Here is a 17574-nt window from a genome sequence, read left to right on the forward strand (position 1 = left end):
GTGAAATAATCAAAAATACACAACCCTAGCTTCACCGTTTCCACAGCGACGTTGTCAAACAAACACCCTGCAGGCCTAGTTGCAGAAATTGGTTTCCACTAGATAGCACAGCCACAAAGTCAAAATTGGCCAAATCCTAAAAGTGAAGGAAAAGAAAATGTGCTTTTTGGTCTTAATTTAAGGTCCGGGGTTAGGTTTAAAAATCACATATTAATAAGAGAAATTGTATAAATATGCGGGGTTTGTGGCTGTGGTAACTAGTGACGCCCACAGAAACCAGACAGCTATTACCTAAACTAACCCCAGTTGTTCTATGTAGCTTTTAATAAAATAACACATATGGAGTTCACAGGTAGCAGTTACACTGGAGCCTTCAAGAATGGCAGGTAAATTAATCACTATTTTTGTCATAGAAATGTAGCAAACTGGTCTGTCTCAAAATTGTAATGTTGGTAAGCTAGCTAGCTTGCACCAGTTCTTGCACAAGTTGAAGTTCATTGTTGTTCTCATCTCACCACTGGTGAATTAGATATGTCATTTTCTCTGTTCTTCAGGATGGAGGGAGAAGGAGAGTATAAATTCCCCACAGAGACAAGATATGTTGGGGAGATGAAGAATGGCATGTTCCATGGAAAAGGTGTACTCCATTTCACAAATGGAAGCATATATGAAGGAACTTGGGAGAAAGGAATATCCAAACAGGTGTGTAGCATACTGTGTGTGTGTGTGTGTGTGTGTGTGTGTGTGTGTGTGTGTGTGTGTGTGTGTGTGTGTGTAGTGGTGGGGGGGGCTTCATACGTGTGTAGGTCTATGTGTGTTTCACATTGGTTATAGTGGACATTACATCTGGTCCCCTTTAGCAATGATATACATTAATTGTCGCAATTATTACGTTGCTATACCTCTCCCCCTACATGTGCTCTCTGCATGCTCCACACAGGAAATACATTCCTTTTTGGTCAACCGTTCATTCATGCGTATCTCAGCCATAATAGTAGCCAGTTCGATTATTATCATGATTACTACGCTCCATTAGACATGATCTAGCAAGCAAGCCCATGACCAAACACACCTTACTCCGAGCCAGCGCAGACCCTTTGTTCATGGTAAAAACTCCACAGGATATGGAACATAGCCTAGATCTCTTAACAAAATGATGCATGATTAAAAGACAATTCAACCATATTGACATAGGCCTATGTTGTGGTAAAATGTAATTCCCCAATCCAAACACAAGTTTGTCTCTTTTTTGCCTAATATCCCTCTTTTGCCATTAGATGGAAGTTTCAAGTTTATGACTGAATATAAACAGTTTGATGCAGGGTACTACAGTGTTTCATCACTGATACTACAAAGTGTTTCATCCACAGGGAAAGTATACTTTCTCTGATGGACTGAAGTACCAAGAGAAGGACTGGGAGTTTTGTGATGGCTATGACAGACAGTTCTACACTGAGAGGTGCAATGGACTCAAACCTGCAGGTAAACTTTAGCTTATTTTTCTGTGAAAACCTTCCAAAGGGTGTATATGAACAGGTTTTAATAAGATTTAATGGTGCTAAAACAGTCGGTTCCTCTTTAATATAAGCAGACTAAATCCTCAAACCCTTAAAGTGGCAATATGGAACTTTTTGGGCGACCCTGACCAAATTCTCATAGAAATGTGAGTTGTAGATATATCATTCTACTTGAAAAAAGTCTAAGAAACAGTATATATGTTCTATGTGCGCCATTTCTATACTTCCCGTTCTTAAATTTTGTTTTTGCGTCTTTTACTTTCGGTTTTGTACGCCAGCTTCAAACAACAATAATTTTGGTTATCGAAAATATATTTCAAGCGGTTTAGATGGTACAAGGATTCTCCACACTATGCATTGCTTATTTTGTCACATCAACTGAAATTAGGGGAGCTATTAGAGTTTTTAGCGACCAGGAAATGGCATAGCGATTTCTGCATAGTGCAACTTTATTTAAAGAATTAGGGTAATCATCTATTTAGTCTCTATACCATAGCAATGGAATATAATATATTATCATAATGGTTTTTACCACAATCTGTCTTTTTTTCTTAAATTAGGTCACTTCTTTTGTTGTTGTTTGTCTCAATACATATAACCAGTCACTTACTCACTGTCTATCTGACCTGGCAGGGGAGTCTCAGCTGACAGACCTAGACTCATTGCATGTCATCCCAGATGGCTGCTATGACTGTGGGGATGGATTCTACGACCCCAACGCCAGGGTCATCACTGACTATGAGCATCACTTTCTCAGAAACGCAGGTGAGTGGAGACTGTTGGAGCTCACTTCAAGGTTTTTGTGAGAACAGATCCTGGCGTCTTGTGTATCACATGTGTTTCTGACCTCCAGCTCATTAGAGCTCAAAGAGTGTGCCACCATGTCTCCATTACAATTTGACTTTGACATATGGCTTTCTTATCTAATTGTTGGGCCTTTCAAAGTAAAATGTATTCCTTTATCATAATGTTCAGGGTAGATATTATCCCATGAGTAAGCGTCGGCCACCGGGGAAAAATTTGATACTAAACTGAAAATACTATACTGGTGGATTACTCAGATTCTCTAATAAAGTAGATTATTTTAGTCAGATACTTTGCTGAGGCAGCCTTATTACCCTATAACTCATCATCTGCTGGTCCTCTCAGCCAAGCTTGCCTCTCCACTGCAGTCATTTTAGTTTTGTTTTCAAAGGGAAAATGTAAAACACATTTTTTCCACTCATTGAGTGCCCAATGTGGGATCTTTGATTTGAAGGAAATGAGGTATGTCAGGTTTTCCGATAGCAATTCCAATACATGTGCCAGTTTTTCATAGTTTTGCATCACAAGACAATGTCATGGTTTAGGAATGGTTATGGATCTAGTCGTATCTCTGTGAATGGGATGCATGGTGCTTTATGGGAGACGGCCCAGCTGTGATGTCATGTCCTGTGAAATAATAGACATACTGTATGTTATCTTTTGGCATAGGTTGCAGTCAAGGCAGCATTCTTTAGAAACAGTGAGTGTAGCTTAGCCTATACATACACATACAAGAACTGAAAAACAAATTATGATATGAACATTTATATTTATGATTGTCTTTGATTAGCACACTACAAACAAAGTGTGTATATTTGGATGATCGCTGACAGGCAGACAGCGGCCTATGATTTACTAGTGGTCCCAGCCAAACATAATACATATAAGAATCCACATAATAATCACTGTGTGATCCAGAGCATGGAAATCTAATTCATGTGTATAGACAAAAACAGACGAAGAGATGCACATCCTGAACCGATGTCTTGAACATACTGTATGTAATAAGAATTATGTTCCGATTTTCCTCGCTTTGGGTCCTTCATAACAGTTCTGGTATTGATCAATGAAACGGAGGGAAAGGTAGAGTTGAGGAAAAAAATAGGAGGAGCTTTAAAAACAATACAGTTGTTCCAATAGTCTGATTTCAGATTAATTGGGTCTGTCTGCTGTTTGTTCTGTGATTTTACACAGGAAATATTTATTTCATTTTGCACCGATTTGTGATTTCAAACTAAACATTATAAATCTCTCAGATCCATTATCATCTCCTTGATGGATTATTGGCCCCTTATCCAGACACTATTCTATAGTGCATAATTAAAAATGTAATCTGCATATGGGTTTTTTAATGGAAACATCCAGTGTTTGTGTAAGAGGAACTGTGTACGAGTGGAATCATTGGGCTTCGGGCCCATATGACGTGACGAGGAACACTCTGTGTCCTCTGGATTTATTTTCATCTCTGAGAGGTTGAAGGTACATTTGTCAAAATGGGTGTGAAGACAGAATTTATTTGCAATGGCTTCCGTCCCGGAAGGAGGAGAGCAGAGGGTCCCGGCACTTACTGGACGTCCAGAGGAACTGCTCTCCCTGCGGGGACGACGTGTTTTGAGGAGGAGAGGAAAGAGTGTACTCACAGCTGTGGTACAGGACAGAAGAAGGGTTGTGTGCCAAATGGCACCCTATTTCCTATATGGTGCACCACTTTGTGCAATATATAGGGAATTGGGTGATATTTGGGACACAATCAAGAACAGAAGGGGAAGATAAGAGGCAGGGGTAAAAGGGCAGGGGGAGCGGAGCAGGGCCCTCAGCCCAGAGAGCTGCTGCTGGGCCGGGAAGGAAGATTCAGGGAAATGCCCAGGCTTTGGGCCAAGACCTGAGAAGAAGTACAAAAGCAGATGGGAGGAAGCCCTGAGGAGGAATCTCTGAGTCTTCACAGCAGCAGCGGAGGAGAGGCGGAGCGAGACAGATCATCTGGATGTGACCCAGCATCTCTCAGGTCGGTCCAGTCGGGGGAGTGGAGTGGTGGCGCCGTGGCGCGGGTGGAAGAAAGGAGTGTCCCCGTCCGCCTGACTGTCAACCAATGCTACATGGAGCCCACTGCTGCCTGCTTCCCAGGCATAATTGACTGTCGTTGTATCCTCCTCTTTACCCTTCCCTGTCCTGGCAACACACACACACAAACACACCCCAGCACTGCTCTGTCTCCAAAAATAAACAACCTAGGAATCACAGATATATAGAAATCAAAAGAAAGCTTGAGACTTTTGTAAATGAAAGGTACTTTTCCTGAAACCATCGGAACACCATTCATAGTTAGAATTAGAATGAGTGCTTCTAATTCTATGAGGGCATAGGGGTATTTCAAGGGGAAGTATAGGACACTGGAGGAATTGTAATCTGAAGACTGCTGTTGCCAAAGCCAAGCCCCCATCATTATCTTGATCATGTGTAATAACACTGGCTAGGAACTTCACAGAGCGTCTTGCATGGAGCAGACCGCAGAGGTGGCAGGCAAGCAGGCAGGCAGGCAGGCAGTGATCGACTGACATCCCAGCTAACAACAAACGTTCCCGCAACTTTAGAACATTTTCCCTAAAGAGTTTCATTAGGTCATTAATTAACGTTTTTATAAGAATGTTCCTCTGCTGCAAGGAATATTTCAAAGAGACCATTCCCTTAATGCCAGCAGCATACCACTGCTGGCTTGCCTCTGAAGCTAAGCGGGGTGGTCCTGGTCAGTCTCTGGATGGGAGATCAGTAGGGGACACTCTCCCTTTGGTCTAAGGCGATCTCAATGCCCCACCACCTTTTTATTTAGTTTTGTTATTTTTATTTTTCAGAGGGTGGTTACCGGTACAAAGAAAATCTAATAAATGCATATAAAGATAACCCTGATCCATTCACCCCCTCAGTCCCCATCCATCCACCCGCCCGCTTCCTCCCTCTCCCCATCCAGAAACCATGCTTCCCACCCTGCCATGCACTTTAAAATTAATTTCATAACTTTGCCCCAGAAGAATTTAACTACAGGGCACATTTAACTACAGGGCACTCCCACATCATATGAAGGAATATGCTTACCTGATTTAGGCGACTCAGTGAACAGTTGGGAGTTGGGGACAATTTCATCATAAAACATTTCCTAGGTGTTAAATACAGTCTGTGAACAAACTTGAAATGTATAAATGGATGGTTCGGATTACGGGATGCCAAGGATATATTTTTTTCCCACATTCTGTTCCAGTTAAAGCATGGAACAGATTCAATTAGATCTGTAGACCATACTTCTTTAATGGCTAGCTCAGATATTATGTTTAGATATTATAGAGATCAGTCCTTTCGGGAGCCCGGATAATTTATTTATAAATCCCATACAATGGATGTTTCGGTAGTTGGGTTTCCCAAGGGACTCCATAGGCCAGCATTGCTGACCTAAGTTCTAAATATAGAAAAAAAGGAGTTGCCTGTTAATGTGTATTTCAAATCTTGGAATGTTCTCAAACCATTACTGTCCATGATATTGGTAAGGGTACGGATTCCATATTTGGACAATTGGGGGGTTCCAAAGGCTGCCCTCCAGATCGCAAGGCGGCATTATGAAATATTGGAGTATGGGCATATCACTGAAGGGATATATTAAGGGATATATCACTGAAGACCACCTCTTCAAGGGCAATAGGAGACACTATATTTCTCTCGATACTCAGCCAGGGGGCAGAAGAATCTAAACCCATATTAGGATGGGGCAAAATGCTAGAGCCTGGAAATATAACTTAAAGCTGCAATATGTAACTTTTTGGGCGTCCCGACCAAATTCACATGGAGTAGATCTGTCATTCTCATTGAAAGCAAGTCTAAGAAGCAATTTTTATGCTTCCCATTCTTAAGTTTAGTTTTTGCGTCTTCTACTCATTTTGTACACCAGCTTCAATCAGCCCCCTTGGAGTTTGCCTAAAGGCACCTAAACGACTCAGACCATGAGAAACAAGATTCTCTGGTTTGATGAAACCAAGATTGAACTCTTTGGCCTGAATGCCAATCGTCACGTCTGGAGGAAACCTGGCACCATCCCTACGGTGAAGCGTGGTGTTTGCAGCATCATTCTGTGGGGATGTTTTTTAGCGGCAGGGACTGGGAGACTAGTCAGGATCGAGGGAAAGATGAACGGAGCAAAGTATAGAGAAATCCTTGATGAAAACCTGCTCCAGAGTGCTCAGGACCTCAAACTGGGGCGGAGGTTCACCTTCCAACAGGACAACGACCCTAAGCACACAGCCAAGACAACGCAAGAGTGGCTTTGGGACAAGTCTCTGAACGTCCTTGAGGGGCCCAGCCAGAACCCGATCGAACATCTCTGGAGAGACCTGAAAATTGTTGTGCAGCTACACTCCCCATCCAACCTGACAGAGCTTGAGAGGATCTGCAGAGAACAATGGGAGAAACTCCCCAAATACAGGTGTGCCAAGCTTGTAGCATCTTACCCAAGAAAACTCGAGGCTGTAAACGGTGCCAAAGGTGCTTCAGCAAAGTACTGAATAAAAGGTCTGAATACTTGATGATATTTATGTTGTTGTTTTTTTTATACATGTACAACAACAAAAAACGTTTACTTTGTCATTATGGTGTAGATTGATGAGGGGGGAAAACAATTTAATACATTTTAGAATAAGGCTGTAATGTAACAAAAATAAGGCTGTAATGTAACAAAAGCATTATGATTACACCTTTAGTTTATTTTGGGGCTGATGAAAAAGCAGCCAGTTTGTACAAATGGTTCTCTATTCTATGCGTGTCCTTTTGGAGCAGGTGTGTTTCTTGGAGCATTGCTATATCAATATAGTTTCTTGCTAGGATATAAAGACAGCTGGAACGTTTTAATAGGTGAGTTTGGGCCTTATATATATATATATATTTTAATGTAATGAAACAGCAGGGAGCAGGTTTCGAACCCTCGACCTTCGAACAAACAGACAATCATGATCTGTCAAAAATATGAAATTCCCCGTTTATGCTACAAAACCAACTTCATAAGAGGTTTTAAAATAGGTTTTATTTGACTCCGCATTCCATGACGTACACTAAGGCATTGTTGACAGACTAGATGGATGCAGTTCAATGCATGATTAACATAATTCACCAATACATTTCTTGGTAGTCCAAAAAATATTGCTATCAGGTTGTAAATCACAGCTGGCCTGGGACATTGTTTGCTGCCTCAATTCGGCATGCACTGTTTCAGTTTCAATGACTCAGTATTTTGGACAAACACGGAGTGTCTGGGAATGTAAATACAATCAAACTAGCAATGGCAATGATCACAAGTCAGTCATAACATGGCTAATAGGCTAGCGTATCTATTTATGTAGCAAGCTAAAAACACGGAGCCTAAGGCTAGCTAGCTAGCTGCTAGGAGGATGTCATGTCATTGGAGGAGTGGGTGAGTGACTGACTTTTTCCCCTCATATAGTTTTTCGGTGGCTATACACATCTAGAGATGCAAGTGTCATTTGGTTAGCTTGAACGACTGTTATCCAGTTAGCATATCTCTTGAGTTCGCAAAAGCACATCTACTCCAATCTCAGTGCACTCTCGTCTGACTATGCCAGAGCGCAGAATAACTGATGAATTCAACGCAACACCCGCTGAATATGACTGGTGTCAGTAAACGTAGGCAAAACAATATTTAGTCACTTACACTCTAGATAACACGTGAACAGCCTAGCTAACCAGCTCTGCTAGGACGAGTAAAATGGTCAGTGAGGTGTTCTCTCATTTTTGTCTGGAAGTAGCTAACCAACTTTAGCCAGGCAGGTAAGCTGCAGAAGGAGATGTAGGCTACAATTCCCCATTTTGTTTATCAGTGCAATTTTGACAGCCAACTAGCTGAAAAAGTTTGAGAGGGTTTATCTAATGTTCCTTCATTATATTTTAGCTCATGTTGCTTTGGCTAGAATTAGTTGTTGATCTTGTTGTTGATGTGCTTTATTGAGGGAAAGAGAGCCTACCTTTTCATGGTTGTTTGAGCAATAGGACTGTAAAGTTCCCAAATGTAAGAGGACTCCCATGGTATTGACCTATTTGCAGAAATCCATTCAGGTGAATGTTTTGGCGAAAGCGTTCTAATGATCCAAGTCGCGCTGTTGCAACTGCCTGTTAACACACAGTCCAGTTCAAATTGAATGATGGCAGGCCCTTGTAGCAAATGGGTTATTTGCCTAAAGGCCTATCTCTGATTGGCTATGGTGCACCGGTCTGCATAGACTCTGGTTCTGGATGAGGCAGATGTTTTATCTACTGCAGTGTCTATTAACTGTCCAAATGCACGGACGGTTTCCCACTCTATATTGCTATAGAATTTTCACAAATGCCTTAGTATACATAATTCCCAAACATTCTAATAATTTATGAAAACGTGAAAATGACCATACGGTATCTGTCATATTCTTCCTGGAGGTGTATATGAACAGATATTAATACGATTTCATGTTGCTAAAATACTGTCAGTTCCACTTTAATGATGTAATTATTATCTTTGATATAAAGTCCATGGATGTGAAACAAAAAGCAGGACCCACGGGGAAAACCCACCCAGAACCCCCCTCCCGCCCTGGTTACCCCGCCCTGCACTATCATAACAGGGTTGAAGCATAATGGTGAGTGGGAGCCTTATCTATGAAATTTCATGAGCAGCATATTTGTTTTCTGGTCTTAAGGTATTGAGAAAAATATTTAAAGTAAAACATAAAATGATTAACCATTTACCCCTTCATACCTTTAAATGTAAGTTTGCAGACGTCATAAATTAGGGTGGGTAATGATGGGGAAAAAAGTAGGCTAAATATAGGAACAGAAATGCAAGCGTAAACAATGAAATATCCTCATTATTATTATTATTATTATTATCAATATGCTCTAAATGACCTTAAACATAGGAAGAAGAGGAAAAAAACTAGCAAAAATGAATTGTGTGGAAGACCATATGGGACTGGTCATCTATCCTAAACAGTTTAGCCCATAGAGATGCAATGTGCTGTTAAATTGAACTCACCCAGATCGTGGTTACCATGTTCTCAGAACATAAGAAATGGGAACGTTGCAAGAAAATGAATGTTTCCTTTTCGGAGGGTTAGGAGAATATGCCATCAACGTCCCACCAAACATACTCAGAACATAGGGTATGAATGTTCTAGACACGTAAATGTTCTTATTATTCCATCAGCGTCCCACCAAACATGCACAACATGGTTGCCATGTTATCAGAATATAAGATATCAATGTTCTAGACGTTTCGTGGGAACGTTGCAGGAACATTCTGTGTATCAGTTGTCAGGACGTCACCTGATGGTCCCAAAGAAATGTCTCCCCACCCCCAAAATAAACATCACGCCTTTTTACTTTTGCAGAGCCAATGGTAAACCAATAAACCACATCCATTCATAGCTCTTTGTCTGTTGGCAAGGTTAGGGATACACACACACACACACACACAGTGCATTTAACATAGTGTTTTCAACTTACATATTTGAAACACTTTGACATAGATGATTAGATTGTGCATGTTCATTTATACTGGTATTATGTCCTCACCTGGGGATTTGAACTTTCCTACAGTATTCTGATCTTCTCTGTACACCTCCATTTCAGTTATTGTTTAGTCTGACTGTTCTAATCATTGATTTGATTGACTTATTTGAGTGATATAAGAGCTTTCTGTATAGTTGTCTAATAATATTTTGCTAAGAATATGAGAGTAGGGTGATTACCATAGCGGGTCTTGAACCCAGGCCACCATTACCAATTCCCTAACCGCTGTCCCAATAAGGGATATCTTTAGGACAAGTGCTTATTGGGCCAGTATAGTTAGGCCCTGTCCAGAAGAAACCCTCCTCCCTTTCTCTTTCCCTAGAATTGTGAGCTGAGTTGCTCTCATTTCTCCAGCTCTACCAGACCTCCCATGAATAGCCTATTTAAACCGCTTTTTGATGCCAGAGATACATTAAGTACATGATCCATAGTATAACAGAATATACGCTACAAACTGAACAGAGTCGATAGTGGAAAATGGGAGCAGATTGAGCTGATACACACTACACAGTCCTATCAGCACCGAACTCCTATCTTTTTTTTCCTGTTGGGTTTTCATTGTTGATATGTTTCACCCTGGCTGATTCGATTTCCGCGGGGCAGTGGACATCGACCGTAGGGAGTTTTAAATAGATTTTTTCTCTCTCACCCATCTACACACAATACCCTATAATGACAATGTGAAAACAGGTTTTTTATACATTTTTGCAAATGTATTTACGTTAGTATTCAATACTTTGTAGAAGCACCGTTGGTAGCGATTACAGCTGTGAGTCTTTCTGGGTAAGTCTCTAAGAGCTTTCAATACCTGGATTGTGCAATATTTTCCCATTCATAATTTTCTAAATTCTTCAAGCTCTGTCAAATTGTTTGTTGATCATTGCTAGACAACCTTTTTCAGGTGTTTCCCTAGATTTTCAAGTAGATTTAAGTCAAAACTGTGATTCGGCCACTCAGGAAAATTCACTGTAGATTTGGCCTTCGGGTTTTAGGTTATTGTCCTGCTGAAAGGTGAGTTAATCTCCCAGTGTCTGGTGGAAAGCACACTGAACCATTTTTTTCCTAGGATTTTTCCTGTGCTTATTAGCTCCATTCCGTTTCTTTTTTATCCTGAAAAACTCCCCAGTCCTTAATGATTAAAAGCATACCCATAACATGATGGAGACACCACTATGCTTGAAAATTTGGAGATTGGTACTCAGTAATGGGTTGTACTGGACAAAAATGAATTGCTTTGCCACATTTTTTGCAGTATTACTTTAGTGCTGTGTTGCAAACAGGATGCGTGTTTTGGAATATTTGTCATTCTGTACAGGCTTCCTTCCTTTCACTCTGTCAATTAGGTTAGTATTGTGGAGTAACTACAATGTTGTTGATCCATCCTCAAGTTTCTCCTATCATAGCCATTAAACTCTGTAACTGTTTTAAAGTCACCATTGGCCTCATGGTGAAATCGCTGAGCGGTTTCCTTTCTCTCCGTTAACTGAGTTAAGAAGGACGCCCATCTCCCAATAGGTGCCCTTCTTTGCGAAGCATTGGAAAACCTCCCTGGTCTTTGTGGTTGAATCTGTATTTGAAATTCACTGCTCGACTGAGGGATAATTGTATGTGTGAGGTACAGAGATGAGGCAGTCAATTAAAAATCATGTTAAACACTATTATTGCACAGAGAGTGAGACCATGCAACTTATTATGTGACTTGTTAAGCAAATTTTTACTGCTGAACTTATTTAGGCTTCAAAAACAAAGGGATTGAATACTTATTGACTCAAGACATTTCAGCTTTTCATTTGTAATTCATTTGTAAAATGGGGTATTGTGTGTAGGCCAGTGACCTAAAAAAAAAAGTCGATTTAATCCCATTTTAAATTCAGGCTGTAACACAACACAATGTGGAAAAAGTCAAAGGGTGTGAATACTTTCTGAAGGCACTGTAACTAGCTAGCATATTTACATCATCATTCACTATGATCAGCAGAGATGGCCACGCTTTTCCTGACGTCAATAATCTCTCATTGTCTATTGGCTTAGGAGTCAGTTGCACTAGCTTGCATACAATTTGTGATGAGTGAGTGTGTTGTTGTTGCGGAAAATAAATAGGCCTGTAAATGTTGAAATGTTGGCTACAGAGGAAGTTGGTATGTTTTCAATTTCAAGTTGTGAATTATGAAATTTAATTAAATTGTTTGCTCTTTTTGAGGGTGGTATGGAGTGGGTGCTGCCGTTGTTTTTTATTTATTATTATTGCACCTGCCCCCCCCCCCCCCCAAAAGGTCTGCAAAGCCCTGTATCCCACTGCCAAGGAAAACACCCCTGGTTTGGGCTACTGCCACTCTATTGTGAGTTAAGGTATGCATCCCTAATGGCACCCCTTTCCCTATAAAGTGCACTAGTTTTGACTAGGGCTCATATGGCTCTGGTCAAAAGTAGTGCACTATAAGTGGCCTAGAGAATAGCGTGCCATTTGGGATGCAACCAAGCTGAAGCTTTTTCCAAAAGATACAATCAGTAATGTTCATGTTTACTGTAATATCACAGGGTCCTTTACTGAATCCTGAAACTATCTCCTCTCCAATTGTAAATCCACTCCGATTATTTTCATTCCAACAAATAACCTCTCCCAGAATAATGACAACTCCGACGTCAACTATATTCAGGCGTTAAGTAACTAACCGGGCTGGTTGGCTAATCTATTGGTCAAGCTGATCTGACAGGCATTACGTTAATTTAACGCTGTTAAGTGTTTCTGCTGCATTAGTTGAAAGGAAACACTTTTTTTTTTTTTTTTAACAAGGAGCCATGATCGTTTCCCTTTTACATTGCTGCTCGTGGGTGAGCCTTTCTGTGAGAGAGTTTGGGTAACGAGTTATATCCAGTTATAGACACCACAACACAGTCCCAGTAAGGGCCAGGGGGGAATGGCAGAATTAGTATGGGAAGACAACCAACAAGAAAATATTTGTAGCATTAATGTCATGTTTATGATGTGCTAACTGACGTTTAATTAAGCAATAAGGCCCGAGGAGGTGTGGTATATTGTCAATATACAATGGCTAAGGGCTGTTCTTAGGCACAAAGCATACAGTTTTTAGTCATGGTATATTGGCCATATACCACAAACCCCCGAGGTGCCTTATTACTATTATAAACTGCTTACCAATGTAATTAGAACAGTAAAACTTTTTTTTTTTTTTTAATACCTGTGTTATATGGTCTGATATACCACGGTTTTCAACCAAACAGCATTCAGGGCTCAAACCACCCAGTTTATAATATGCAATATAGTTTACATGTAGGGTGAAGTATGTATGAGTGGGACACTTTTTGGTGTTTTTTATGTTTGCTCCTTCTCATGTAATATTTATTTCAAGTAAGGTCTTGTTCACATTTTTGGGATGAAACAACTTGATCATTTATCATTCAGTGGATGCTACAAACCCCTAAAACAACATCACACCCATACTTTTGCTAAAGCGTGTTGCTTTCAGTGTTATTGGGACAATTTAGTAAATTAACTGGGACACAATTTTTTTCATTAGTAATAAGTTTGTGTCCCATTTCACACTTGTTATGTACTCATCAAAAAGCCTTTGTTGAAGCTTGTAAATAACTCACTGTGTTTTAAACATTTTGTGACAAACTTTTCCTTTCCTCGCCTTGTGTCCCTCTAATTCCTTCCACCATTGTCCTATGCTGCTTATTTGCTATATATAGCATCTAAAATCGATTCAGAGCTGTTATGAACAACTAAAACAACATATTTCAATGTATTTTAGAATATCTAATGCAGGAAATGTTTTTAAATTGATTAAAGCTTAATTTGGTGCATTTGTTATAGCTGAAAAGTACTATAAATCAAAATTTCATAAAATATAACGGTTTAAATGAATGGTTATTATATTTGAAAGAACTACCAATAACTATTCATTTTAACACACAAAGCTAGATTGTGGAATTATAATTGACAGAATGACAACATTATCATTGTAGAGCAAGGATTCATATGTATGGGGGTTGTTCATCAAAATGTATTTATAAAGCCCTTCTTACATCAGCTGATATCTCAGTGCTGAGTTTCAACTGGTCACCCCATCTAGGGATCCTGACCACACACACTACAATGATTCCACACTAACCAAAACCATTTTTTCATGCACAGAACACATTCAGCAACAACCCAATACACATTTTTGTGGTTTGCAATATTACCATAGTACAGTACTCTAAAACACAAATTTACCACAAGGTTTACACCTAATGTCCCACTAATTCTGACATCACCCTATTGTAAAATTCGTTTTTTACTTTTTTTTTTTTTTTTACATGACAGACAAATGAACAAAACAATACAACCATGCAGGCTAAAATTATTTGAACCTGGTGGATAATATTTTTTATTATCCATTTAGTTTTTTTTTTTAAACTAGTGTGTAGGCAAAATGATTTTCCCAAGAATTAATATATCCAAATTTAAGCCCCTAAACTAAGTAGAGTATTATTATAGAAGGCTTTATAACAGATTTAAATAACAAATCCACAGTAGGCAAAGAATTTAAAAACACATGAAGTGTTAAATGTTTAGATTCTGAATTTCCATTTCTTTCAGATTGCATCGAACTATGGTGGCCACCTGTGCCCTCAAATAGAATTGTATTAAGGTATCAATTTAGGATTGACTTAAACGCTCTGTGAAGCGATCACAATCCTAAGAGGGGAAATTACAGCAAAAATGAAAATGTGTGAATTCTATCTCATTACCATAAGCGCACAGGGAAACGGTAATTGCAGTGCTAAGACCTCGCCACCAACAGAAACCGGTGCAGAGGTATTAATTGGTTTAAAATAGTGATGAGATGTCCTTCTTGACGGTGACCTCCGTTACAAAGAGGGGAGGCAACACAACGCGACAAAAATGATGGATAGCCTTAGTTTCGAATGCAGCTGCTGTGGTGCCTGGTGCGGATCCGGGCCAGAGCGCAACTGTGATTTCAATTGCCGAACGCGTGAGCCAGGTAGAGTGGCGAGAGAGCCGACGGAGTGGCTGTTAGGAATATCGCAGGCAATTACACACAATCAGGCGAGAGCTTCAGACCTGTTCCCAACAATGGGCCCAGCACACACTGTTCCACAGGGTGAGCACTCAAGTGTGTGCAGCTGCGACGCCCCGATTCAGTTCCCAACAGAGAAGCTATAGCCTTCCTAGGCTACCCCTTGATTTGCAATGATTAACTCATTTCAGTTTTAACGATATGAAAAACACTATATTATCTGTTGTTTTGGTTGTCGAGTCATCCTTGTAAAAATGTTCGTACATTTCTTTGGTGTGTGATTTAAGAAGTTATTTTCTCCTAATTATTACCTTGGAGATGTAAACGGGGCTTAAGTTGAATGAATGTGTTCATTTCAATAGCTCGAATGGAATGACAATGATATGCTGCTTCCAGTCCAGTGGCTTTTTTTCCCGTCTCCCTTGATTAAATGTTCAAATGTTTTTTATGAACGAGGCTATTAGAATAGGTTATTTGTTTATACTAGCCTTTGTAGTTGTTAGAGGAATTTACTGTTTAAAAAGCGTTTTAAAAAGGTTGTTGCTTTATTCGGAGCTTTTTATGGTCTTATTTATTATTCTGAAAATATTTTTATTTTCCTGCAGATGACTATGAACATGAGTGGATTGTGTCCACTTGTCGGAAGAGCTGGGACGAGATCGTTGGACATTCACCTGAAAACTAGGCCACATTTCAGAACTGGACATTGAGTTGCGAGAAGAAAAAAAATTAAAAGGCAGCTCATTTATGGAATGTTAAACTGTGGTGCATACAGGCCTACCTGTGAATTATATTTTGTGAAATATCCTACATGTTATTTTTTATTTTAAATAGGTTTAATTTGACCAGATGCATAAAACAAAATAGCTAAGCCTATTTCAGATGCACAAAAACATAGTGAAGCATGTGAGGTACTAAAATGAAATATGTGGAGGTAGTCAAGCTAGAAGAATATACTAATTTAGTCAAACATTTTCATGCAGCGTGAGAGAAAAAAACCACCGATCTTTGATTTATAACTTGTTAAGCCATTTGTTTACTTGTAATGTTTGTCCTTAAATGTCCCTGCTCTGCTCTCTCTGCATGGTGCTGAAATGACTGTACTACCAGTGCAGGCCAATGTAATCAGTGTCAAATTGTTCTCTCAAGTGTCCTCAAAGACTCAGCAGCTTAATGGATGCAAATGAACATGAAATATGACTTCCTCTTATATAGGCTATGCAAGATATCCACCAGCACAATATACTGTTGCCGACAGGCTTTGTTCCAGTCAGTCTTCTATTTAGATACTAGAGTATATTTCTCAATATAAGGCTTTGGATCCAGTAATTGCATTTTCTACAATAATGTTGTGCTGTAGTGTTTTTGCGCAGACAGACAAGCGTATATTTGTGAGTGAGACGTTTAGTCTGTCTCGGTTAAAGCTGCCCTTTGAAACAGGACCTAGGGTAGAGGATCAATCTCATGATGCAGCCTGACAGTGACTTCCTGTCTGTGATGGCGCTCAGCTGGGCTTGCTGGACGAATCAGCTGCAGAGTGGTGGAGAAGAAGAGGGGAGGAGATGAGTCATTACTGCACACACTGACCCATGAAGAACCCGCCAGCTCAGCCATCGGCCTGTGATTGCTTCCTGCCCAGTGCCGGGCACACACACTTTTACACACAGACACACAAATTGACACACCGAGACATGCAAGTATGCACACACACAACCAGGTACGCACCGGACATACCATAAAACTTCAAATAATAGCCCGGGCATTTATTTGCTTTTCAATCACTGAACACAACCGCCAGGCGTCTATTTCCTTAACGCACACAGCTTTTGCTCAGAAAAATGTTGTGAAGTCTACCATACTGTTTATTGTGACCGGTATAAACATTACAATAACAAATCCATTGCTCTGTATCTACTTTTGAGCAATCTCAATGGTACTCTATAAAGTTAACTCGTAAGCAATAACTTTAGACCCAGCATTTATTTGAAACAGGCGTTTATTTGTTGACAACTTGTGCCGATTATTGGCTATTAAATTAGACAGGCAGCTATTTGAGACTGGAAAATGCACACACACCAGAATGACCCGCAGAGGCCTACAGTGCCTTCGGAAAGTATTGAAACACATTGACTTTTTCCACATTTTGTTACGTTACAGCCTTATTCTAAAATTGATGAAATTGTTTTTTTCCCTCTTCAATCTGCTCACAATACCCCATAATGACAAATGTTTGCAAATGTTTAAAAAATAAAAACAGAACTGACATATTTACATAATTATTCAGACCCTTTGCTTTGACACTTGAAATTGAGCTCAGGTGCATCCTTTCCATTGATCATCCTTGAGATGTTTCTACAACATGATTGGAGTCCACCTGTGGTCAATGCAATTGATTGGACATTATTTGGAAAGGCACACACCTGCCTATAACGTTCAACAGTTGACAGTGCATGTCAGAGAAAAAACCAAGCCATGAGGTTGAAGGAATTGTCCGTAGAGCTCCGAGACAGGATTGTGTCGAGGCACAGATCTGGAGAAGGGTACCAAAACATTTCTGCAGCATTGAAGGTCCCCAAGAACACAGTGGACTCCATCGTTCTTAAATGGAAGAA

General features: G+C 40.0%; 1 protein-coding gene across 1 annotated transcript; it reads left to right on the forward strand.

Annotated features, from left to right (window-relative positions):
• The first annotated feature begins 277 nt into the window (after positions 1–277).
• Positions 278–17113, forward strand: LOC115159149 (MORN repeat-containing protein 5-like). Its single transcript, XM_029708603.1, has 5 exons — positions 278–386; positions 555–702; positions 1371–1482; positions 2151–2282; positions 15568–17113. Exons 1-5 carry the CDS (start codon positions 340–342, stop codon positions 15645–15647), a joined length of 519 nt encoding a protein of 172 aa, XP_029564463.1. The 5' UTR covers positions 278–339; the 3' UTR covers positions 15648–17113.
• Positions 17114–17574: the final 461 nt, after the last annotated feature.

This window comes from Salmo trutta, chromosome 23 (assembly GCF_901001165.1).
Source record: "Salmo trutta chromosome 23, fSalTru1.1, whole genome shotgun sequence".
NCBI classification, from domain to species: Eukaryota; Metazoa; Chordata; class Actinopteri; order Salmoniformes; family Salmonidae; genus Salmo; species Salmo trutta.

Coding starts and splice junctions, on each gene's coding strand:
- LOC115159149 (XM_029708603.1), top strand. CDS start 340: ATGGAGTTCACAGGTAGCAGTTACACTGGAGCCTTCAAGAATGGCAG. Junction 703..1,370: donor AGAAAGGAATATCCAAACAG/GTGTGTAGCATA, acceptor TTTCATCCACAG/GGAAAGTATACTTTCTCTGA. Junction 2,283..15,567: donor TCACTTTCTCAGAAACGCAG/GTGAGTGGAGAC, acceptor ATTTTCCTGCAG/ATGACTATGAACATGAGTGG.